The sequence below is a fragment of the Artemia sp. Qi Xiang Cuo genome, chromosome 11 (assembly GCF_049724085.1).
Source record: "Artemia sp. Qi Xiang Cuo chromosome 11, ASM4972408v1, whole genome shotgun sequence".
NCBI classification, from domain to species: Eukaryota; Metazoa; Arthropoda; class Branchiopoda; order Anostraca; family Artemiidae; genus Artemia; species Artemia sp. Qi Xiang Cuo.
The window spans coordinates 65,786,353-65,813,369 of record NC_142804.1 but is presented as its reverse complement, the minus strand read 5'-3'; the positions used below and the strand labels follow the sequence as shown (position 1 = coordinate 65,813,369).

Genomic DNA, 27,017 nt, shown 5'->3' with positions numbered 1-27,017 from the left:
AGGTTAGATTAGGTATTTGATATCATGTGCTCTGGGTGGCCTGCTTTCCATAATTTTCTGTTTGTAGTTTCCATATTTCTTTTTATAAAAGTATTATATTTCATAATATTTTGCTATATTTCATTATGGTTAACCTAACCTCACATCTCGAGTTTGGTAGGGATAACAGACAAGTAACACCGTATGTAGCTTACATTACTATAAACAGCTTCTAGTTTAGGCTACGCCAGCCATCAACATAAAGAACTCCGTTAATACAAACAATTCATGTTTTTCACAAATCGTATCTGGTTTTCATATGAAATGTTTTAAAAGGTTTTTGAAATTGCTAACTACAAATATGACACAGGAATTGTATTATGAGCCTCAAATTTGTATTTAACTAAATTATTCCCAAAACGGCATCCACTTCCATTATTTTCCATTAATTTCTATTATTTTCAGGAATATTCCTTTATTCCATTAATTTAAGTTAAAGTTTATATTTAAGGGCCTCAGAGCTTATTGATTACACGGTCTGTATGAGATTCAAAAGTCGGGACAAATTATATACGAGGATGTAGGCCGGGGGGAGGAGATTCGGGATCCGTTCTTCTCCTCATAAAATGCCAAACGTTTCCAGGTTTCTGGGAACCACTTATTTAAATTGTTGGGTTTGATTATTGACCCCCCCCCTTAAGAAAACTTGCGTATGCGCCCGCTATTTTTCCCAAAAAATGAACCCGCATTTTTCCTGCATCAAAGTGTGCATTCAATGGCCTCAGAACTTGTTGAATACGCGGTTATATGAGATTCAAAAATCGGAATAAATCAAGTACGAGTATATACACAGGGGGGAGGGGGAGGCTCGGGGCTTGGTCCCCTCCTCACAAATTCCCGAACATTTCCAGATTTCTGGGAACCTCTTATTTAAATTATTGTTTTTTAGGCGTTTTTCTAAGGCACATATCTAAAAACCATGTTGCAGTTCTACCAGAGTCAATACTTTAGTGTTATTTGAAGTCTGTAATTATGAAAAAAATTTATAAAATCAGCAATATGTGTGTTTTAAAACGAAATATTAATTTCTTTACTTACATTTATGTTCTTATTTACATTCAAATAAAAAATATTGGCTAAATATTAGCTAATTTTCATGACACAAGGGTAGTGCGGACTTCTATGTAACTAGAGGTATTTCTTCTCGCTCATGTTTTCTGTTTTTTTTTTTTTTTTTTTTTTTTTTTTTTTTTTTTTTTATAGAGGTACGCGGAAATGTAATAGTTTAAATAGTGATATTAAGATTATTGGAGACCCAAATATATTTAGAAAAACCATTAAGGAACTGATTTTTGCTAAATATGAGTTTTGACTGATTGATTTATTTATTTATTGTGATGTTTCGTTGATATGAGTAGAGAGGACCCTTATACTCGTGACATTACCACGTGGTTTATGGTTTTCTCAGTGAGAATGAAAAAACAGGAATTTTCTCACTTGAAAAACCATGAATTTTGTCACATTTATGGTTGTTTTCATGGATGGATATGGATGATTTATGGTTTCTTGTCAGTGAGAATTTGAAAAAACAGGAATTTTGTCACATTTATGTCTGTTTTTATGGTTTTTGTCAGTGAGAATTTGAAAAACAGGAACTTTCTCACATTTTTGTATGTTTTTATGGTTTTTGTCAGTGAGAATTTGAAAAAACAGGAACTTTCTCACTGAGAAAACCATAAACCACGTGGTGCTGTCACGAGTCAGAACACCTGTGCTGTCGACCTCAATTCACCTATCGTGAATCAATAATTCCCCTTAGAAACAACAAATTAATTTCCCCTTTCTTGACAGATCAATCAATCAATGACATCATCTGTCAGACTTTAAAAATTTTCGCCTAGAAACATTTCTCCAGGAATAGATCCAAATCATTAATGTCTTTGCCTCGGGAACAGTTCTACTGGTCGAACTCCAAAGGATATTAATAACCAAAGGCCATGGAAACAATTAGGCAAGAAACATCTTAGCGATGAATTGTTTTAGCGCGCGAAAAGGTTTCATATTAATTTGAAATGCGTTAGCGCAGAGATGCCAATAACAAAGGAACACGCTGAATTTACGTTTAGGGATTATTTGGGCGAAACCGTTTTAGACAGGTTATGGAACTATTTCGGCGAAACAGATAGAGACATTTTAAAAGAAGATTTTTGAAGAGATTTTAGAAGAGAATTTAATGGTGAAACTCTGTGGTCGTTATAATACACAAGTTTCATTTGAACAGTGTTGTGAGGTCCTCTAACCCAACCCCAAAGGGTTCCAATCCTCCTACCCCAACCCCGAAGGAAGCCCCCGGTCCTCAAAGCCCCCAAACTCCCAAAGGGCCACCGGCGCCCCCAAAGGCCCACCCAGACCCCTAAAGGCCATCCCCAGGCCCCAAATGTCCCCCAGGCTCCCAACTGTCCCCCGGACCCTCAAAGGCCCCCCAAGCTCCCAAAGGGCCACCGGCACCCCCAAAGCCCCTCCACCGGTCCCCAAAGGCCCCCCAAGCTCCCAAAGGGCCACCGGCGCCCCCAAAGGCCCATCCAGACCCCAAAAGCCCCTACCCGAGCCCCCAAAGGCCCTCCCCCGGTCCCCAAAGGTCCCCCCGAGCTCCCAAAGGACCAACGACCCTCAAGGGACCCACAGACCCTCAAAGGCTCTCCCCGAGCACCCGTCTTTCGATGATGTGTGTTGTCTGAAACCTATGATTTGAGATGTGTAGTTTGCTACTTCAGGCTTTTCTGAGCTAAGGTTTCCTAGTATTTCCTAGGTGAATGTTGTCTGAAACCAATAGTTTGGGATGAGTAGTTTGCTATTTCAGGCTTTTATGAGCTAGGTTTCTTAGCCTTTCGTTGGTGTGTGTTGAGTGAAACTTATGATTTGGGATATGTAGTTTGCTATTTTTGACTTTTCTGAGTTGGATTTCTTAGTCTTTCATAGGTGTGTGGTGTCTGAAACCTATGATTTGGGAAGTGTAGTTTGCTATTTTCGGCTTTTCTGAGCTGGATTTCTTAGCCTTTCATAGGTATGCGTTGTCAGAAAATTATGATTTGGGATGTATAGTTTGCTATTTCAGGCTTTTTTGAGCTAAGGTTTTCTAGTATTTCGTAGGTGAATGTTGTCTGAAACCAATAGTTTGGGATGAATAGTTTGCTATTTTTGACTTTTCTGAGCTAGGTTTCTTAGTCTTTCGTTGGTGTGTGTTGACTGAAACCGATGATTTGGGATATGTAGTTTGCTATTTTTGACTTTTCTGAGCTGGATTTCTTAGTCTTTCATAGTCGTGTGTTCTATGAAACCTATGATTTGGGATGGGTGGATTGCTACTTTTGACTTTTCTGAGCTGGATTTCTTAGCCTTTCATAGGTGTTTGTTGTCTGAAACCTATAGTTTGGGATGACTAGTTTGCTATTTTTGACTTTTCTGAGCTAGGTTTCTTAGCCGTTCATAGGTGAGTGTTGTCTGAAACCTATGATTTGGGATATGTAATTTGCAATTTCCGACCTTTCATAACCTGATTTCTTAGTCTTTCGTAGGTGTGTGGTGTCTGAAACCTAGGATTTGGGATGTGTGGGTTGCTATTTTTTTACTTTTCTGAGCGGGACTTCTTAGCCATTCGTAGGTGTGTGTTGACTGAAACCTATGATTTGGGATGGTTAATTTGCTATTTTTGACTTTTCTGAGCTAGATTTCTTAGCCTATCATATGTGTGTCCTTTCAGAAAATTATGATTTGGGAGGTGTAGTTTGCTATTTGGACTTTTAATAGCTAGGATTCTTAGTCAATCATAGGTGTATGTTTTCTGAAACTTCGAGTTTGGGATGATTAGTTGGCTATTTCAGACTTTTCTGAGCTAAGGTTTCTTAGTATTTCGTAGGTGAATGCTGTCTGAAACTTATGATTTGGGATATGTAAATTACTATTTCGGGCTTTTTCTGAGTTGGATTTCTTAGTCTTTAATAGGTGTGTAGTGTCTGAAACCTATGATTTGGGATGTGTAGTTTGCTATTTTCGACTTTTCTGAGCTAGGTTTCTTAGCCTTTCATAGGTATGTGTTGTCAGAACATTATGATTTGGGATGTGTAGTTTGCTATTTCAGGCTTTTCTGAGCTAAGGTTTTCTAGTATTTCGTAGGTGAATGTTGTCTGAAACCAATAGTTTGGGATGTGTAATTTGCTATTTCCGACTTTTCATGAACTGGATTTCTTAGTCTTTCGTAGGTGTGTGGTGTCTGAAACCTATGATTTGGGATGTGTTGGTTGCTATTTCTGTCTTTTCTGAGTTGGATTTCTTAGTCTTTCATAGGTGTGTAGTTGTCTGAAACCTATGATTTGGGGTGGGTGGATTGCTACTTTTGACTTTTCTGAGCTGGTTTTCTTAGCCTTTCTTTGGTGATTGTTGTCTGAAACCTATAGTTTGGGATGACTAGTTTGCTATTTTTGACTTTTCTGAGCTAGGTTTCTTAGCCGTTCATAGGTGAGTGTTGTCTGAAACCTATGATTTGGGATATGTAATTTGCTATTTCTGACTTTTCATAACCGGATTTCTTAGTCTTTCGTAGGTGTGTGATGTCTGAAACCTATGATTTGGGGGTGTGTGGGTTGATATTTTTTGACTTTTCTGAGCAGGATTTCAAAGTCCACTAGCTCAATATTGGGGTCTCAGTCTCACCAGCCTGAACGGTGGAAATTCACTAGCTCAGAATTGTGGTCATAGTCCACCAGCCTGAATGGTGGAAATCCACTAGCTCAATATTGGGGTCTCAGTCCACCAGCCTGAATGGTGGAAATTCACTAGCTCAGAATTAGGGTCATAGTCCACCAGCCTGAATGGTGGAAATTCACTAGCTCAGAATTGGGGTCTTAGTCCACCAGCGTGAATGGTTGAAATTCACATTAGACGAGGTTACGTGCGCACACACACACAGAGAGAGACGACTAACACACAGGGACAACACACACACAAAAAGACGACACCTAACCTTGTCCGGCGAGTATGGTTAGGTTAGGTTAGGCTAGATTAATTTAGGTGAGGTTAAGTTAGGTTAGGTTAGACCACGTACTATTCACTTAGTTCAGCTTAGGTTAGGTGAGTGACAGGCAAAAATTTATGGTTTTTTTTTGGTTAGGTTAGGTTAGATTAAGTTATGTTAGGTTATGTTAGGTTAGGCTAGGTTAGCCTACGTACGCGCGCGTACGTAGGCTAACCTAGCCTAACCTAACTTAACCTAACCTAATCTAATCTAACCTAACCTAATCATACACCTAAATTGTCCCCTGACACCCACCTAACCTAAGCTAACCTAAGTGAAGCGTACATAGGCTAACCTAACCTAACTTAACCTAACCTAACTTAATCTAGCCTAACCTAACCTAACCATACTCGCCGGAAAAGGTTAGGTGTCGTCTCTTTGTGTGTGTGTTGTCCCTGTGTGTTAGTCGTCTCTCTCTGTGTGTGTGTGCGCACGTAACCTCGTCTAATGTGAATTTCAACCATTCAGGCTGGTGGACTAAGACCCCAATTCTGAGCTAGTGAATTTCCACCATTCAGGCTGGTGGACTAAGACCCAAATTCTGAGATAGTGAATTTCCACCATTCAGGCTGGTGGACTGAGACCCCAATATTGAGCTCGTGGAATTCCACCATTCAGGCTGGTGGACTATGACCCCAATTCTGAGCTAGTGAATTTCCACCGTTCAGGCTGGTGGACTGGGTCCCCAATACTGATCTGGTGGACTAAGACCCCAATTTTCCAACTCTTGCATTTCATGACAGAAATTCAAAATGAACTTCGAAAAATCAAGAGAATGTAACTGTGAGAAGGTAAAGCACAGCAAGTCACTACTGAAATATTCCAACTCTTGCATTTCACGATAGAAATTCAAAATGAAATTTGAAAAAATAAGACAATGTAACTGTGATATGGGAGTTTTCGTGTGTGTGCATAAGTTTTCGTGTGTGTGTGTGTGTTTGTTTGTGTGCGTGTGTGTAAGTTTTTGTGTGTGTGTTAGTGTTTGTGAGTGTGTGTAAGTTTTTGTGTGTGAGTTTGTTTTAGTGTGTGTGTGTTAGTTTTTGTGTGTGTGTGTGTTAGTTTTTGAGTGTGTGTGTTAGTTTTTGTGTGTGTGTTTGTGTGTAAGTTTTTGTGTGTGTAAGTTTTTGTGTGTGTGTGTGTTATTTTTTGAGTGTGGGTGTAAGTTTTTGTGTGTGTGTGTGTGTAAGTTTTTGTGTGTCTAAGCTTTTGTGTGTGTAAGTTTTGTCGTGTGTGTGTAAGTTGTCGTGTGTGTTTGTATAAGTTTTTTTGTGATTTTTATTGTACGTGTGATTGTGTTAGTTTTTGTGTTTGTGTGTGTGTGTGTGTGTGTGTGTAAGTGTTGGTGTGTGTGTGTATGTTTTTGCGTGTGTGTGTAATTTTTCATGTGTGTGTGTGTATTGTTTTGTGTGTGTGTGTGTAAGTTTTTGTGAGTGTGTGTTAGTTTTTGTGTGTGTGTGTAAGTTTTTGTGTGCATGTAAGTTTTTGTGTGCATGTAAGTTTTTGCGTGTGGGTGTAAGTTTTTGTGTGTGTGTGTAATTTTTTGTGTGTCTAAGCTTTTGGGTGTGGATATAAGTTTTTTGTGTGTTTGTGTAAGTTTGTGTGTGTGTGTGTGTGTGTGTGTGTAAGTTTTTGTGTGTGTAAGTTTTTTGTGTGTGTGTGTGTGTAAGTTTGTGTGTGTGTGTGTGTGTGTGTTTAAGTTTTTGTGTGTGTAAGTTTTGGTGTGTGTTTGTGAGTTTTAGTGTGTGTGTGTGGAAGTTTTGTGTGTGTGTGTGTGTGTGTTAGTTTGTGTGCGTGTGTGTGTGTTTTTTTTTTTGTTGTTGTGTGAGTTTGTGTGGGTGTGTGTGTGTTGGTGTGTTTATTTGTTGTTTGGTGTGTATTTTTTGTGGTGTGTCTGTAAGTTTTCGTGTGTGTGTGTGTGTGTGTTAGTTTTGTGTGTGTGTGTGTGTGTATTTTTTGTTTTTAATTTAAGTTTTTTATTGAATGTAATTTTTAGTGTGAATGTTTAAGTTTTTGTTTGTGGGTGTTTGTGTTTGTTAGTTTGTGTGTGTGTGTGTGTGTGTAAGTTTTTTTGTGTGTGTGTTTGTGTAAGTTTTTACGTGTGTGTGTATGTTTTCGTGTGTGTGTGTGTAAGTTGTTATGGGCATGTGTAAGTTTTTGTGTGTGTGTAAGTTTTTTCGTAGGTTTTCTATATTTCGTGTGTGTGTGTGTATTTTTTTTTGATTTTTTTTTTTTTGTTATTTTTTGTTATTTTTATTTGTTTAGTGTGTGTTTTGTCTTTATTTTGTAGTTGTGTGTGTGTGTTTGCGTATTTTTTTTGGTTTTTGCGTTGAAGTTTTTGTATGTGTGTACTATTGGTCGTGTGTGTGTGTGAGTTTTCGTGTGTTTGTGTGTGTAAGTTTTGTGTGTGTGTGTAATTTTTTGTTTGATTGTAAGTTTTTTCGTGTTTGTTAGTTTTCTCGTGCATTTGTAAGTTTTTGTGTGTGTGTGTGTGTGTGTGTGTGTAAGTTTTTGTGTGTGTAAGTTTTGGCGTGTGTGTGTAAGTTTTCGTGTGTGTGTGTGTTTAAGTTTATGTGTTTTTGATTGTGTTTTTTTAAGTTTTTGTGCTTGTTTGTGTGAGTTTTTTTTGTGTTGATGTTTTTTTTTTTTTGTGAGTGTGTGTGTGTGTGTAATTTTTTGTTTTTGTGTAAGTTTTTGTGTTTGTTTTTGTTTTTTCGTTTTTGTGTGTGTGTGTAATTTGTGTGTGTGTGTGTGTGTGTGTAAGGTTTTGTTTGCATGTAAGTTTTTGTGTGCATGTAAGTTTTCGTGTGCATGTGTAAGTTTGTGTGTGTGTGTGTCTGTAAGTTTTTGTGTGTGTGTGTGTGTGTAAGTTTCGTCGTGTGTGTGTAAGTTTTTGTGTGTGTGTGTAAGTTTTCATGTGTGTGTGTGTATGTAAGTTTTTGTGTGTGTGTGTAAGTTTTTGTGCGTGTGTGTAAGTTTTTGTGTGTGTGTAAGTTTTTGTGTCGTCTAATGTGAATTTCAACCATTCAGGCTGGTGGACTAAGACCCCAATTCTGAGCTAGTGAATTTCCACCATTCGGGCTGGTGGACTAAGACCCTAATTCTGAGCTAGTGAATTTCCACCATTCAGGCTGGTGGACTGAGACCCCAATATTGAGCTAGTGGATTTCCACCATTCAGGCTGGTGGACTCAGACCCCACTTCTGAGCTAGTGAATTTCCACCGTTCAGGCTGGTGGACTGGGACCCTAATACTGAGCTGGTGGACTAAGACCCTAATTTTCCAACTCTTGCATTTCATGACAGAAATTCAAAATGAACAAGCCTGAAATAGCAAACTAGTCATCCCAAACTATTGGTTTCAGACAACAAACACCAATGATGGACTAAGAATCCTAGCTCTGAAAAGTTCAAATAGCAAACTACACATCCCAAATCGTAATTTTCTGACAACACACACCTATGAGAGGCTATGAAACCTAGCTAATAAATGCCGGAAATAGCAAATTAACCATCTCAAATCCTAGGTTTCAGACAGCACTCACCTATGAACGGCTAAGAAATCCAGCTCGGAAAAGTCAAAAAATAGCAACCCACACATCCCAAATCATAGGTTTCAGACAACACATACCTATGAAAGACTAAGAAATCTAGCTTAGAAAAGCCCGAAATAGTAATTTACATATCCCAAATCCTAGGTTTCAGACAACACTCACCTAAGAACGGCTAAGAAACCTAGCTCAGAAAAGTCAAAAATAGCAAACTAGTCATCCCAAACTATAGGTTTCAGACAACAAACACCTATGAAAGGCTAAGAAATTCAGCTCAGAAAAGTCAAAAGTAGCAATCCACCCATCCCAAATCATAGGTTTCAGACAACACACACATATGAAAGACTAAGAAATCCCTCTCAGACAAGCCATAAATATTAATTAACAAATCCAAAATCATAGTTTTAAGACATCATACACATATGAAATACTAAGAAACCTTAGCTCATAAAAGCCTGAAATATTGAAACTACTCATCCCAAACTAGAGGTTTCAGACAACAAACGCCTATGACGGACTAAGAATCATAGCTCTGAAAAGTTCAAATAGCAAACTACACATCCCAAATCATAAGTTTCAGACAACACACACCTATGAACGGCTAAGAAATCTAGCTCAGAAAAGACAAAAATAGCAAACCACTCATCCCAATCATAGGTTTCAGTCAACACACACCTATGAAAGGCTAATAAATCCAGCTCAGAAAAGTCAAAAATAGCAAACTACGTATCCCAAATCATAGGTTTCAGTCAACACACACCAACGAAAGACTAAGAAACCTAGCTCAGAAAAGTCAAAAATAGCAAACTACTCATCCCAAACTATTGGTTTCAGACAACATTCACCTACGAAATACTAGAAAACCTTAGCTCAGAAAAGCCTGAAATAGCAAACTACACCTCCCAAATCATAATTTTCTGAAACGACACACATATGATAGGCTAAGAAATCTAGCTCAGAAAAGTCAAAAATAGCAAATTAACACATCCCAAATCATAGGTTTCAGTCAACACACACCTACGAATGACTATGAAATCCTAGCTCAGAAAAGTCAAGAAATAGTCAACTTACACACCCCAAATCATAGGTTTCAGACATCACACACCTACGAAAGACTAAGAAATCTCAGTTCATGAAAAGTCAGAAATAGCAAATTACATATCCCAAATCATAGGTTTCAGACAACACTCACCTATGAACGGCTAAGAAACCTAGCTCAGAAAAGTCAAAAATAGCAAACTAGTCATCCCAAACTATATGTTTCAGACAACAAACACCTATGAAAGGCTAAGAAATCCAGCTCAGAAAAGTCAAAAGTAGCAATCCATCTACCCCAAATCATAGGTTTCAGACACTACACACCTATGAAAGACTAAGAAATCCAACTCAGAAAAGCCTGAAATAGCAACCCACACATACCAAATCATAGGTTTCAGACACCACACACCTACGAAAGACTAAGAAATCCGGTTATGAAAAGTCGGAAATAGCAAATTACACATCCCAAACTATTGGTTTCAGACAACATTCACCTACGAAATACTAGAAAACCTTAGCTCAGAAAAGCCTGAAATAGCAAACTACACATCCCAAATCATAATGTTCTGACAACACATACCTATGAAAGGCTAAGAAACCTAGCTCAGAAAAGTCGAAAATAGCAAACTACACATCCCAAATCATAGGTTTCAGACACTACACACCTATGAAAGACTAAGAAATCCAACTCAGAAAAGCCCGAAATAGTAATTTACATATCCCAAATCATAAGTTTCAGACAGCATTCACCTACGAAATACTAAGAAACCTTAGCTCAGAAAAGTCTGAAATAGCCAACTACTCATCCCAAACTCGAAGTTTCAGACAACAAACACCTATGAGTGACTAAGAATCCTAGCTCTGAAAAGTCCAAAAAGCAAACTACACCTCCCAAATCATAATTTTCTGAAAGAATACACATATGATAGGCTAAGAAATCTAGCTCAGAAAAGTCAAAAATAGCAAATTAACCATCCCAAATCATAGGTTTCAGTCAACACACACCTACGAATGGCTAAGAAATCCTGCTCAGAAAAGTCAAAAAAATAGCAACCCACACACCCCAAATCATAGGTTTCAGACACCACACACCTACGAAAGACTAAGAAATCCGGTTATGAAAAGTCGGAAATAGCAAATTACATATCCCAAATCATAGGTTTCAGACAACACACACCTATGAACGCCTAAGAAACCTAGCTCGGAAAAGTCAAAAATAGCAAACTAGTCATCCCAAACTATAGGTTTCAGACAACAAACACCTATGAAAGGCTAAGAAATCCAGCTCAGAAAAGTCAAAAGTAGCAATCCACCCATCCCAAATCATAGGTTTCATAGAACACATGCCTATGAAAGACTAAGAAATCCAGCTCAGAAAAGTCAAAAATAGCAAACTACATATCCCAAATCATCGGTTTCAGTCAACACACACCAACGAAAGACTAAGAAACCTAGCTCAGAAAAGTCAAAAATAGCAAACTATTCATCCCAAACTATTGGTTTCAGACAACATTCACCTACGAAATACTAGAAAACCTTAGCTCAGAAAAGCCTGAAATAGCAAACTATACATCCCAAATCATAATTTTCTGACAACGCATACCTATGAAAGGCTAAGAAATCCAGCTCAGAAAAGTCGAAAATAGCAAACTACACATCCCAAATCATAGGTTTCAGACACCACACACCTATGAAAGACTAAGAAATCCAACTCAGAAAAGTCAAAAATAGCAAACTACATATCCCAAATCATAAGTTTCACTCAACACACACCAACGAAAGGCTAAGAAACCTAGCTCATAAAAGCCTGAAATAGCAAACTACTCATCCCAAACTATTGGTTTCAGACAACATTCACCTAGGAAATACTAGGAAACCTTAGCTCAGAAAAGCCTGAAGTAGCAAACTACACATCCCAAATCATAGGTTTCAGACAACACACATCAACGAAAGACGGGTGCTCGGGGAGAGCCTTTGAGGGTCTGTGGGTCCCTTGAGGGTCGGTGGTCCTTTGGGAGCTCGGGGGGACCTTTGGGGACCGGGGGATGGGCCTTTGGGGGTCTCGGGGAGGGCATTTGGGGTCTGGATGGGCCTTTGGGGGCGCCGGTGGCCCTTTGGGAGCTTGGGGGCCTTTGGGGACCGGTGGAGGGCCTTTGGGAGCGCTGGCCTGGGACTGAGCGCCTTTGGGAGGCTTGGCGGGGGCCTTTGGAGGGTCCTGGGGTGGGACCAGTGGGGAGCCTGGGGGACATTTGGGGCCTGGGGATGGGCTTTGGGGGTCTGGGTGGGCATTTGGGGGCGCCGGTGGCCCTTTGGGAGTTTGGGGGGCTTTGAGGACCGGGGGCTTCCTTCGGGGTTGGGGTAGGAGGATTGGAACCCTTTGGGGTTGGGTTAGAGGACCTCACAACACTGTTCAAATGAAACTTGTGTATTATAACGACCACAGAGTTTCACCATTAAATTCTCTTCTAAAATCTCTTCAAAAATCTTCTTTTAAAATGTCTCTATCTGTTTCGCCGAAATAGTTCCATAACCTGTCTAAAACGGTTTCGCCCAAATAATCCCTAAACGTAAATTCAGCGTGTTCCTTTGTTATTGGCATCTCTGCGCTAACGCATTTCAAATTAATATGAAACCTTTTCGCGCGCTAAAACAATTCATCGCTAAGATGTTTCTTGCCTAATTGTTTCCATGGCCTTTGGTTATTAATATCCTTTGGAGTTCGACCAGTAGAACTGTTCCCGAGGCAAAGACATTAATGATTTGGATCTATTCCTGGAGAAATGTTTCTAGGCGAAAATTTTTAAAGTCTGACAGATGATGTCATTGATTGATTGATCTGTCAAGAAAGGGGAAATTAATTTGTTGTTTCTAAGGAGAATTATTGATTCACGATAGGTGAATTGAGGTCGACAGCACAGGTGTTCTGACTCGTGACATTACAACGTGGTTTATGGTTTTCTCAGTGAGAAACTTCCTGTTTTTTCAAATTCTCACTGACAAAAACCATAAAAACATACAAAAATGTGAGAAAGTTCCTGTTTTTCAAATTCTCACTGACAAAAACCATAAAAACAGACATAAATGTGACAAAATTCCTGTTTTTTCAAATTCTCACTGACAAAAACCATAAATCATCCATAACCATCCATGAAAACAACCATAAATGTGACAAAATTCATGGTTTTTCAAGTGAGAAAATTCCTGATTTTTCATTCTCACTGAGAAAACCATAAACCACGTGGTAATGTCACGAGTATAAGGGTCCTCTCTACTGATATGATGTTCCCGGAGGAAGTATAATATAGATATTAATTTATATTTATTGTTTAATGTGGTGGTATTAGTGGTGTCGGTGGCCAAGTGTTCTTTTTTTAAGATTTTGTTTTCTTTACCTCCCCCACGGACAATATTCGCTTTTTAAGGGAAGTAGCAATAAGTTTTTGTTGATATATTTTTTTAAAATAAATCCTTCTCTCTCTCTCTCTTTAATGTGCCATGCCTTAAAAATGATTTTGGATTAAGGTATATTTGTTGATTGTTGGATATGATTGTTGAGTTAATTTTATATTCCTGCATTCCTGAAATTGTTTAATAGCTCTGGACTTTTTTTTCTATAATTTTTGAGAAGTCTTTTATCCTCTCAGGTTTGAAAGTAGTTTTCCCTTTGTTTTGAAATTGGTTGCTAGGAGATTCCGCTTTTCTCATATATTCTTTGAGTGCACTTAAATAGAAAGCCCTTCAATAAACGTTTTCCAACGTTTGTCCTCGCAAAGATTTTTCGTGTTTTTTATGTTTTAACAGTAAAATAGCAGAAAACCTAATACTTTTTTTTACACTGCCTTTGGCATGTTAATAAGTAAAATATAGATTACTGTTATTGACTTCTGTAAGATGTATAAAACGAAAATTGAAACGCGTAAAGGATGTACATGAAATTACTATCTGGCTCAACAAAAAAAGTTTTCTCTACTGAAAGTAAAGGGCAAAATTAAAACTTAAAACGAATAGAAATTAATTCACATGTGAGGGGGGTGACCCCTTCCTCAACCTTTGCTCTTTATGCTAAAGTATTACAGTTCTTCAACGGCCCTTGTAATTTAGGAGTCTTTCTTAAAGAATCATGACAAAAATTCGAACTTTAGCGTAACAGGCGAGGGTTGAGGAAGGGGTGGCCCCTCTCATATACGGAATAATTTCTGTTCATTTTAAGTATTAATTTTGCTTCTAACTTTCTGTGGAAAAAACTTTGTTTTTCTGACCGTTTTTCAAATCATGCCAGGAAATTCCCTTCTCTCCTCATCCAGTGTAAAATTTCTCTCCGGACATTTTTCTCTCATGGAAAGTTCTCCCCTTTAAAAATACCCCCTCCCCCCAAAAAAAATGTCCGTACGTTTCCCGAAACCAAATACTGTATTTGAACAATGGGCAAATTTCGTAACTTTCAGCCATTTCCCCAGGAGCTATATTGAGTCTCATCATCCCTAAAGGTTTAATTACTAGACCCTTCTTTTTAAACTATGTTGAATCAAGTGGCTACCCCAAAGTTTTGATCGAATCTCATTTGGGGGAAAAGGGCGTGGTAGGGGAGATAGTTGCCCTCTAATCTTTTCCGTCCGTTAAGACGGGCACTACGACTTTTTATTTCCATTCGAATGAGCCTCTCCTGATTTTCTAAGACCACTAGTTTTATATGAACACCGCTGAAAAAAAAACAACAACAACAAATAAACACACATCAGTGATACTTTTTCTGGCCAAAAGTAAAAAAGTTCCACATTTGTGCAGATGGGAGCTTGAAACCTCTTCAGTAGGGTCCTCTGATGTACTAAATCTGATGGTGTGATTTTCATTAAAATCACTTGAGGGTGCTTCCCCATCCCCCTGCTTCCCCCTCCCATTGCGTGTTCTTGATCCAAATGCTTTTGGCCACATCCAAATTCCTTGCTTCCTCATTCCTCTACTATAATGGGTTGCCGACTTCTACCTGTCATCTAAGACAAAATTATTACTGAAATATAAGAGATTTGAACCAATCGATGACATACAAAAAGATACACAGAGCTTTTTCCGCGCCCTTATGGAATGCCATGTTTAGGAATGCTTCCCAAACTGGAATTACCGCTGGGTCTGGTGTGGTCGTTCCGCCGGGTACTAGTTTCAAGGAGATCCATTACAATAGCCCGCAGGCCTAAGCACTACCATATTAAAATTGCAAGCCCAGTCTTAGGCCTAAGACTTTCCAATTGCGCCGCGTTCTCTTCTGTGGTTAAATAAAAGGAAAGTTTTCCCAACTGAAAGTCAAAACTTACATAATCAGAAATGATTCCATGTAAGGAAGGGGGCTGCCTCTTTGTCAACCCTTGCTCTCTACAGTAAAGTCTTTTACCTTCTCAGGTTTGAAAGTAGTTTTCCCTTTGTTTTGAAATTGGTTGCTAGGAGTTACTAGTACCTTGGGTATAGATATTCGGTTTTAAGTGAAAGGGTACCCTGTGTGAATTGTAGTCCAGCTGATCCAGTAAGATATTATTCGCGTGTTTTGATTATTTTGTTTTCGTGTTTTCCTCTATTATATTTGTGATTTTTACATTTCTTTGGAAGCATTAACCTCTTAAGTTGAGGTGGGTATACCCTGGTGAGGAGGGTACCGAAAATCAGGCCTAAATCTCCCCCTCCCCCCACACACACACAAAAAGAAGTTTTGTCTGACTCTTAGAAACGTAACAAAATGCATAAAACAAAGGATTCGTTTCTTTAAAAGTTTCATATTGTTACTTACAGTTCGCTATCATAAACTGCTTGCTACTAACTTGACGTTACTCAATCTACCTACAGCGAGATTTCGATCAGCGACTTTGTAATTTTTTCTTTTCTTTTTTTTTAGCCATAAATTTTTGCTAACTATTGTTTTTCCTTTCTCGAAAACCAGTAGAGAGCCTATTCTTCCTGACTGAATTTTAAAAGTTGCGGTCTTGCTGAACCGCAAACGCATCAAACGCAAATATATAAATATGGAAGGTTTTTAAAGTGTTACTCGTTTTGTGTGCTTTTTAATTTGTTCTGTTGGTGATTTCTTTATTTTTCATAAATTTTTGTGCGTATATGGCTCTTGGGCTTTTGAAATGCAAGATCTATCCATCTATCTATCTATCTATTGACTTTTAATAATGGTAATTGGATACGGTAATTCAATAAGTGGTAAATTGCATAGAATGACTTCTATAGGTCAGCGAAAAAACTAAAAAACATGTTTCTATTTTTTTTTTTTTTTTACTCTACTTAGAACCTGTTCCTTTCAAAATGATGAATTTATTAAAGCACCTAAAGCTGCGTCTTTATTTGGCGTTTTCTGGAAAACTGGGACGGAAAACAGAAAAACTGGGTAGTATGGACTGCTACTACCGTTCCATTTTTCCGTTTCCGGGTGTGGCGCAAAAAGATGCCAATAAATGGGCCAGCATGCGAAAAATCTGGAAATGAAAACGGTGTGTTCCTTTTTCTGGCAGCGTTATCAAGCAATGAATTTGAAAAAGGAGCTATGGGACCTACCAAAAAAGGCAAAAAGGCATAAAAAATTCACAGAAATGGTTAAATGAAACTACTTTCTCACTAATTGAAATCTAGAAGGACAAACTCGATAACTCGGAGAAATGGCCAGAAAACCGGAGAATTGAAAACTGGGAGACATGTAGCACTCTAAATTTGTAATGTAGGCTGCTACCTGTCTTCCAGTTTTCTGTCCCTGTTTGATAGGCAGCGCAATAGCGCTGCCTAAGTAAAGAACGATTTGGGCACAGTGTATTATTTATTTTTTCTTCTTCTTTCTCCCTACCCAGGCACTTCGTATCGAAGGAGTTGTCGTAGAAATTTCAAAGGGCGCATTCGATTGGAAATCGAAGTGGCTAGTGACCTTTTTAATAGTCGAAAGTGGTTGGAGGGCTACTAGCCCCCCATCCCCCACGCCCATCATTCCCCCAAACACATCAAATCAAAATTTTGAGATAGCCATTTTGTTCAGCTTAGTTGATTTCAAGATAGAAAATATGTTTTTGAGGAGGACACTTTTTCACAACCTTTAGGATTAGGATTTCAAGTTTTACCTAGGGAGTTTACTATACTAATGTGGACGCTATGTATGATTTATTATTTTTTTCCTTTAAAGAAAGATAGTCTGCACCAATGTCGCTGTCGTGAAAACGTCAAAAATGGACCATTCAATTGGAAATCGGAGTGGCTTGTGCCCTTTTTGAGAGTCAAAAGTGATTGGAAGGTAACTAACACCCCTTCTACGCCTACCATTTCCCGAAACACATCCAATCAAAATTTTGAGATAGCCATTTTGTTCAGCGTAGTTGATTTCCAGATAGAAATTATGTTTTTAGGAAGACACTCCCCCACAGCCTTCAGGAAAAGGGTTGTAAGTTATGCCCGGGGGCATATAAGATTTTTATAGAAAGTGTTATAGTAGAAACTTCAAAAAAGGCCCATTCGATTGGAAATTCAAAGGGCTAGTGCCCTTTTAATAGTCGAAAGCGATTGGAGGGCAACTAGCCCCCCCCCCACGCCCACAATTCCCTCAAACACATCCAATCAAAATTGTGAGATAGCCATTTTGTTCGGCGTAGTTGATTTCCAGAAAAAAATTGTGTTTTTGAGGAGGAAACTCCCACACAGCCTTCAGAGCAAAGGTTGGAAGTTATGCCCTGTGGGCATATAAGGTTTTTACAGATGATGTTGTCGTAGAAGCTTCAAAAAGGACTCATTCGGTTGGAAATTCATAGGGCTAGTGTCCTTTTCAATAGTCGAAAGTGATTGGAGGGCAACTAACCGCCCTCTCACGCCCACCTTTTCCCAAACACATCCAATCAAAATTCTGAGATAGCCATTTTATTCAACGTAGTTTTAAATTCTTTAAATTAGATCTTTGAGGATGACAACCAGCCGCCCTAAGGACAAGGGTTGTAAGTTATGCCGTGGGGGCATAAAAGTATTTATAGAACGCGTTGTCGTAGAAACTTCAAAAAGTTTCTGTCGTAGAAACTTCAAAAATGGCTAGTGCAGTTTTTAATAGTCGAAAGTAATTGGAAGGCAACTAACACCCCTTCCACACCCACCGTTTCCCAAAACACATCCAATCAAAATTTTGAGATAGGCATTTTGTTCCACGCAGTTGCAGTTCAGGAAATTATACCTTTGAGAAGGACACTTCACAGTCTTCAGGGCAAGGGTTATAAGTTATGCCCTGGAGGAATATAAGCTTTTATTGAAATCTTTGTCGTAGAAACTGGTAAAGGGGCTCATTCGTTTGGAAATTCAAAGGTCTAGTGCCCTTTTAAAAGTCGAAAGTGATTTGAGGGCAACTAACCCCCCTCTCTCGCCCACCTTTTCCTCAAACACATCCAATCAAAATTCTGAGATAGCCATTTTATTCAACGTAGTTTTAAATTCTTTAAATTAGATCTTTGAGGATGACAACCAGCCGTCCTAAGGACAAGGGTTGTAAGTTATGCCGTGGGGCATATAAAGTTTTTATAGAACGCGCTGTCGTAGAAACTTCAAAAAGGGCTCATTCGATTAGAAATTGAAATGGCTAGTGCAGTTTTTAATAGTCGAAAGTAATTGGAAGGCAACTAACGCCCCTGCCACACCCACCGTTTCCCCAAACACATACAATCAAAATTTTGAGATAGGCATTTTGTTCCACGCATTTAAAGTTCAGGAATATATGTTTGAGAAGGACACTCCCTCCACATACTACGGATCAACGGTTAAAAAATATGCTGCTGTGGCATATAAGTTTTTAGATAAGTCTTTGGTGTAGAAGCATGATATGGGGTTCTAATAATCGAAAATTGAGAGAGCTCGTGCTCTTTTTATCGGTCGACGAGTAGTTAAGGGCAGCCAGCCCCCTTCTCATGTCAGCCTTTTCCCCAAAGAAATCCAATAAAAATTTTTAGATAGCCAATTTGTTCAGTGTCGTGGATTTTCAGATGGAAATTATGTTTTTGAGGAGGACACTCCCCACAGCCCTGAGGGCAAGGGTTGTAAGTTATACCCTGGGGGGATATAAGGTTTTTATAGAACGCGTCGTCGTAGAAACTTCAAAAAGGGCTCATTCGATTGGAAATTGAAATGGTTTGTGCTCTTTTTAATAGTCGAAAGTGATTGGAAGGCAACTAACACCCTTTCCACGCCCACCATTTCCCCAAACACATCCAATAAAGATTTTGAGGTAGTCATTTTGTTCCACGCAGTTTAAAGTTCAGGAAATTATACCTTTGAGCAGGACACTCCCCCAAAGTCTTCAGGGCAAGGGCTATAAGTTATGCCCTGGGGGCATATAAGGTTTTTATTGAAATCTTTGTCGTAGAAACATGAAAAAGGGCTCATTCTATTGGAAATTCAAAGGGCCGGTGCCCTATTTAATAGTCAAAAGTGATTTGAGGGCAACTAACCCCCTCTCACGCCCACCTTTTCCCCAAACACATCCAATCAAAATTTTTAGATAGCCATTTTATTCAACTTAGTTGAAACTTTTGGAAATTAGGTCTTTAAGAATGACAACCCAACTCCCCGCAACCCTCAGGGCAAGGGTTGTAAGTTATGCCCTGGGAGCATGTAAGGTTTTATAGAAAGCTATGTTGTAAAAACATTAAAAAGGGCTCATTCAATCGAAAATTGAAAGGGCTAGTGCCCTTTTAATAGTCGAAAGTGATTGAAGGGCAACTAACCCCCCTCTCACGCCCACTATTTTCCCAAACACATTCAATTAATATTTTGAGATAGCCATTTTGTTTAACGTAGTTGAAAGTACTGGAAATTAGGTCTTAGAGGATGACAACTACCCTCACCACCCTTAGGGTAAGGGTTGTAATTTATGCACTGGGGGCATATAAGGTGTTTAAAGAAAGTTTTGTCGTAGAAACTCAAAAAGGGCTCATTCGATTGGAAATCGAAATGCATGCCCAGTGATAATATAATATATTATAATATATTATAGTGGGTATAATATAATATATTTGACTTTATGTTTAAAAACTAAATGTTGCCATAAGATTAAATCAAAATGTACTGTGTATATGCTAATTCCCAATTAGGCATCTCAGCAGCATCCCAAGAACGACTGGGGGTATTATTTTCAAACTATCAGGGCTGCTTCTGCTCTTAAAATTTAACCAAATCAAAAAAGCGTAAGTGTATCCAAGCTATCAAAGAAAGTAAACAGATTTTTTGTGAATGGTATCAAGTTTTCTATTTCAGGTCAACTAGAGGGAGGTATGAAACTAAATTAAACACTACTATTTGTGTCTAGATTTTTAAGAGGGTGCATGTTGTTAAAAATTGCTGAAAAATTTTCTCCAGCATACAAATAGCAGGCCAAACATTAAATTCTTTAAAAAAAGAAAATATATGAAGTATTATTTTCTTTTTCTCTGAAAAGACTATCAAACAGTTCGTGGTAACGAACTGTAAGTAAGAAGCGACCCGGCTCAATGGTAACCGAAACTCTAAAAACCGGGGTTTTTTATACCAATAGATTACATCAAATGAATCAGATTTCAATGTTGAATTCAAATATATAACTTTCATTAAGTTTAGTTTTACCCATCAAAAGTTACGCACCTAAGAAAATTTGGCTGATTTTCGAAAAAAGGGGGAAAGACCCCCTAAAAGTTATGAGAACCTTAATGAAAATTACACCATCATATTCCGCGTATCAGAGAAACCTACTGTAGAGGTTTCAAGCTCCTATCTACAAAAAATGTGGAATTTTGCATTTTTTGCCAGAAGAAAGATCACGGGTGCGTGCTTATTATTTTTATTTTTTCCCAGGGGTGATCGTATCGACCCAGTGGTCCTAGAATATCGTGGGAGGGCTCATTGGAATAGAAATTAAATGTTCTAGCGCCCTTTTTAACTGATCAAAAAATGGAGGGCAACTAGGCCCCTCCCACGTTCATTTTTTTCCCAAAGTCACCTGATCAAAATTTTGAGATAGCCATTTTGTTCAAAATGTTCGGAAATATTATAAGTATGTCTTTTAGGATGACTTGATCCTCCGACGTTCCCGGGGGAGGGCTGAAAGTTATGAACTTAACCCAATGTTAACATATAGTATTGGTTATTGCGAAGTATAAAGACGTTTTCAGGGGAGATTTTTCCTGGTAGTGGGGGGGGGGGGGTCGGGGGTTATATGTGAGGATCTTTCCATGAGGAAAGTTTTCATGGGGGAAGGGACATTGTTATGAAGGGGACGCCAGACTTCCCAGCATTAACTTAAGTAACGAACTTCTATATTCATAAATTTTTAATACGTATATTAGGGGTTCGCCCCCTAGTCAATACCTCGCTCTTTAAGCCAAAGACTTTTTAGTACTTTCATAAGAGCTATTTATTCTAAATAACGGCCTTTTGTGATTAAGCGGTCATTTTTAAAGAATTGGAACAAAATTCGAACTTTCGTTAATTCGCCCTTTACGCTAAAGTTTGACTTCTCACAGCTCTATTTTTAAACAAAGAAATACTTTAGCGTAAAGAGCGAGGCGTTGAGGAGAGGACAGCCCCTTTCATATACGGAATAATTTCTGTTCGTTTTAAGTTTTAATGTCGCTCCTTACTTTCAGTTAAAAAAAAATTGTTTTCTTATTTAATGTCAATATAAAACGAACAGAAATTAATTAAAAAAAACTTTTTCCACAAAATAAGTTTTTCAAAGAAAAGTAAAGAACTCCATTAAACAAAAAAATGAGTAAAAATAAAATCAAACAATCTACCAAGCGTGAAACTACCATAAATCAGCATCGATAAATAAATGAGACCCAAAACGAACAGAAATTACAATAAATAACAGAGTCAAACTCAAAACGAGCTGAAATTAACATAAGTTGGGCTCAAAACCCCTATGGCTTCCCAAGGCCAGAACAAAATTTGCACTTTACTAAAAAAAAATACAAATTAATGTGCATTGTTAGTTTAATATACATATACTGATATTTAGGAATCAGAATGTTAATATTATTTGATTTATTAAAGTTATAAAAGTAAAAACATTTATATTTTCTTAGTAAAGGTAAATTATGTTCTGGCATAGGGGTTTTGACCCTACTCATGTTAATTTCTGCTCGTTTTGAGTTTGACTCTGTTATTTATTGTAATTTCTGTTCGTTTTGGGTTTCATTTATTTATCGATGCTGATTTATGGTAGTTTCACGATTGATAGATTATTTAATTTTATTTTTGCTCATTTTTTGCTTAATAGAGTTCTTTACTTTTCTTTGAAAAACTTATTTTGTGGAAAAAGTTTTTTTTAATTAATTCTAGAAAACGCCGAAAATAGACGCACTCTAAGGTACAGCAGAAAAAGACTGTCATAAATATTTTTCAAACCGCCTGCGGTGGCAACTATTTCTGATTTAAAGCTAAGGCGGCTAGGCCGCTCCCAGATGACAGGTTGTCAAAGATTACACTTTTGGCTATTCTTCTTGAGCCAAAGAAAATGCAAGCCATCCCTGTATGGGGTGCAGGGTCACAAGTAGGGATTTAAAGGTATTTTCATGGGATGGGATGAAAAGTTAACCTTTGAACAGCTCTTTGGCGGAGGAGGAGTGTACACACTGTGTTGTGCACAACCAGGTCGCCTCCGGTGACTTGGTCCGGCAGTGACTTGCTATTAGCAGTAGCAGCAGTGGCGTGACAGTTTCAAGGACTGTTGTCTGACTAAGGGGGATAACAAATTTTTGTTGGAGGGATTCTTTTAGAGGGTAGCAGAGATAGGCCAAATACTGGTTGTACTTGATCAGTAAAAAATTTGCAGCTGCATATCCTTAAGCCAAGGAAAACCAATGAAAAGATGATATAAGACATTTTGTATAAAGTAGGTACTTCTGTATAGTTTCAGAATCCAAATAAGATTAAATCAAACAGATTGAATCATCGATATATCTTGCTTAAGTCGAAGGATTGGATTACATACTGATGCTACTATTATCAATTCAACGCAACACAAAGCTGCCAGCACGGCAGCGAAAACCTTTGTCACGGTCTTAAGTATATTCTAATTGAAGGTTGCTTGTCCTTGGGAGCCCTGCAAAAGGCAGGTTTGAACCACACTTTCGAGAGTTTCCAGCTGTGACATTATCCACGATACTCCCATAATATTATCTAATATTTAAGTCTGTTTAGATAAGCTTTAAGCAGGCCTATGGCTTTTACAGAGAGTACCCCATATTTATTTTTCAGCTTCATCAGCCAATTTCAACAGTTGATAATGATTTTATAGTTTAAAACAATTTAATTTTAGGGTCTTAAACTACGAAAACAACATAGTACTGGAGAACTGGAAAAACGAGGTACCGGAGTTAATAATATGCGATCGACTGCAAGCAGTGCATCCTGGGTGAGCACAGACTCAGGCCAGTCAGCAGTGACAGCTGGCTCACATCATACTGATTCCAACGCTTCTTTTGTAGTAGAGGTTAGTTATTCCCTATTTGGCTAAATTATTTAATGGTTGTAACAAAGCTATAAAATACAGCCACTTTCTATTAATTTGGTTATTGCTGGTATTGTGTTGATAAAATTCTTTAATATACAGCTGAAAATTCAGATGAATGTTACTGAATCAGAGAAGCTAATTGATTCTGCGAACTTAGTCTTTCAGGACAAGATGTGCTAAAATCTTAATTGTTTAAAAAAAAACACTTAAGCGAAGAGCAAATTTTAGCGAACAGATATTCCCCTAAACATAAGAGGGTTGTTTCACTAAACTGTTTTCTGTTTACAATGTTTGACTTTTCTTATAAGTGGTATTTAGAGAATGAATGGCCTCATTTACATTCATTCGCTTTACTTCGTAAATTATCAAATTGAAAAAGTGTAATTTTAGCTCCAACGTAAAGAGCATAATGGTGCCAAATTTTTAGGGTAGTTTTGACTAATGTTACTCATTCACTTTCGATAAATAAATTGAAACTAGAATTAAAAGACATTCAGTTAGATCAGAATGTTTATTTTTCAAAATCATTAGTTTCGGTCTATGATAAACCTTTGTGAAGAATTTGATAAAGAAAAATAAATTTTGTTGAGTCAGAACCTTTTTTTCTGCTTAAAAGAGCACAAAATAACAACAATTCATTTGAAAAATCCTTCTATTGTGTTCATTGCTTGTCTGATATAATCAATCACAATTAAAAATTCCCCTTTTTCCGGGGTAGGGAGGGGTAAGAGAGGCACACTATGAATTTCTGGGGATTTTTTGTCATTTTTTAAGTGGAATGGGCGTTTCCCGACAGACGTAAATCCTGGAGACGTCTGTCACTCATCCTCTGTGAGGGTATATATATATACCCTCATATATATATATATATATATATATATATATATATATATATATATATATATATATATATATATATATATATATATATATATATATATATATATATATATATATATATATATATATATATATATATATATATATATATACATACATATATATATATATATATATATATATATATATATATATATATATATATATATATATATATATATATGTATGTATATATATATATATATATATATATATATATATATATATATATATATATATATATATATATATATATATATATATATATATATATATATATATATATATATATATATATATATATATATATATATATATATATATATGAGGGTATATATATATACCCTCACAGAGGATGAGTGACAGACGTCTCCCGGGATTTACATTTGTCGGGAAACGCCCATTCCCTTAAAAAATGACAAAAAATCCCCAGAAATTCATAGTGTGCCTCTTTACCCTCTCCCTACCCCGGAAAAAGGGGGAATTTTTAATTGTGATTGATTATATCAGACAAGCAATGAACACAATAGAAGGATTTTTCAAATGAATTGTTGTTATTTTGTGCTCTTTTAAGCAGAAAAAAAGGTTCTGACTCAACAAAATTTATTTTCTTTATCAAATTCTTCACCAAAGGTTTATCATAGACCGAAACTAATGATTTTGAAAAATAAACATTCTGATCTAACTGAATGTCTTTTAATTCTAGTTTCAATTTATTTATCGAAAGTGAATGAGTAACATTAGTCAAAACTACCCTAAAAATTTGGCACCATTATGCTCTTTACGTTGGAGCTAAAATTACACTTTTTCAATTTGATAATTTACGAAGTAAAGCGAATGAATGTAAATGAGGCCATTCATTCTCTAAATACCACTTATAAGAAAAGTCAAACATTGTAAACAGAAAACAGTTTAGTGAAACAACCCTCTTATGTTTAGGGAATATCTGTTCGCTAAAATTTGCTCTTCGCTTAAGTGTTTTTTTTAAACAATTAAGATTTTAGCACATCTTGTCCTGAAAGACTAAGTTCGCAGAATCAATTAGCTTCTCTGATTCAGTAACATTCATCTGAATTTTCAGCTGTATATTAAAGAATTTTATCAACACAATACCAGCAATAACCAAATTAATAGAAAGTGGCTGTATTTTATAGCTTTGTTACAACCATTAAATAATTTAGCCAAATAGGGAATAACTAACCTCTACTACAAAAGAAGCGTTGGAATCAGTATGATGTGAGCCAGCTGTCACTGCTGACTGGCCTGAGTCTGTGCTCACCCAGGATGCACTGCTTGCAGTCGATCGCATATTATTAACTCCGGTACCTCGTTTTTCCAGTTCTCCAGTACTATGTTGTTTTCGTAGTTTAAGACCCTAAAATTAAATTGTTTTAAACTATAAAATCATTATCAACTGTTGAAATTTGGCTGCTGAAGCTGAAAAATAAATATGGGGTACTCTTGTAAAGCATAGGCCTGCTTAAAGCTTATCTAAACAGACTTAAATATTAGATAATATTATGGGAGTATCGTGGATAATGTCACAGCTGGAAACTCTCGAAAGTGTGGTTCAAACCTGCCTTTTGCAGGGCTCCCAAGGACAAGCAACCTTCAATTAGAATATACTTAAGACCGTGACAAAGGTTTTCGCTGCCGTGCTGGCAGCTTTGTGTTGCGTTGAATTGATAATAGTAGCATCAGTATGTAATCCAATCCTTCGACTTAAGCAAGATATATCGATGATTCAATCTGTTTGATTTAATCTTATTTAGTTCTGAAACTATACAGAAGTACCTACTTTATACAAAATGTCTTATATCATCTTTTCATTGGTTTTCCTTGGCTTAGGGATATGCAGCTGCAAATTTTTTACTGATCAAGTACAACCAGTATTTGGCCTATCTCTGTACCCTCTAAAAGAATCCCTCCAACAAAAATTTGTTATCCCCTTAGTCAGACAACAGTCCTTGAAACTGTCACGCCACTGCTGCTACTGCTAATAGCAAGTCACTGCCGGACCAAGTCACCGGAGGCGACCTGGTTGTGCACAACACAGTGTGTACACTCCTCCTCCGCCAAGAGCTGTTAAAAGGTTAACTTTTCATCCCATCCCATGAAAATACCCTTTAAATCCCTACTTGTGACCGCTTTGCACCCCATACAGGGATGGCTTGCATTTTCTTTGGCTCAAGAAGAATAGCCAAAAAGTGTAATCTTTGACAACCTGTCATCTGGGAGCAGCCTAGCCGCCTTAGCTTTAAATCAGAAATAGTTGCCACCGCAGGCGGTTGAAAATATTTATGACAGTCTTTTTCTGCTGTACCTTAGAGTGCGTCTATTTTCGGCGTTTTCTAGAATTAATTAAAAAAAACTTTTTCCACAAAATAAGTTTTTCAAAGAAAAGTAAAGAACTCTATTAAGCAAAAAATGAGCAAAAATAAAATTAAATAATCTATCAATCGTGAAACTACCATAAATCAGCATCGATAAATAAATGAAACCCAAAACGAACAGAAATTACAATAAATAACAGAGTCAAACTCAAAACGAGCAGAAATTAACATGAGTAGGGGTCAAACCCCTATGCCAGAACATAATTTGCACTTTACTAAGAAAATATAAATGTTTTTACTTTTATAACTTTAATAAATCAAATAATATTAACATTCTGATTCCTAAATATCAGTATATGTATATTAAACTAACAATGCACATTAATTTGTATTTTTTTTTAGTAAAGTGCAAATTATGCTCTGGCCTTTGGAAGGCATTGGGGTTTCGAGCCCAACTTATGTTAGTTTCTGCTCGTTTTGAGTTTGACTCGGCTATTTGTTTTAAGTTCTGTTTGTTTTAGGTTTCATTTATTTATCGATGCTGATTTATGGTAGTTTGATGCTTGGAAGATTGTTTGATTTTATTTTTACTCATTTTAGGTTTAATGGAGTTATTAACTTTTCTATGAAATACTTATTTTGTGGAAAAAGTTTTTTTTAATAAATTTCTGTTCGTTT

At 37.2% G+C, this 27,017-nt stretch overlaps 1 protein-coding gene across 1 annotated transcript in view; it reads right to left on the bottom strand.

The window, feature by feature from the left end:
* The window catches only part of jp (junctophilin), a 403,025-nt gene that overhangs the window by 246,662 nt on the left and 129,346 nt on the right, over positions 1 to 27,017 (bottom strand). The window contains exon 4 of the mRNA XM_089096954.1: positions 25,208 to 25,381. Within this exon, the coding sequence (XP_088953080.1) occupies positions 25,208 to 25,381 (174 nt within the window). The remainder of the gene's footprint in view (positions 1 to 25,207; positions 25,382 to 27,017) is intronic.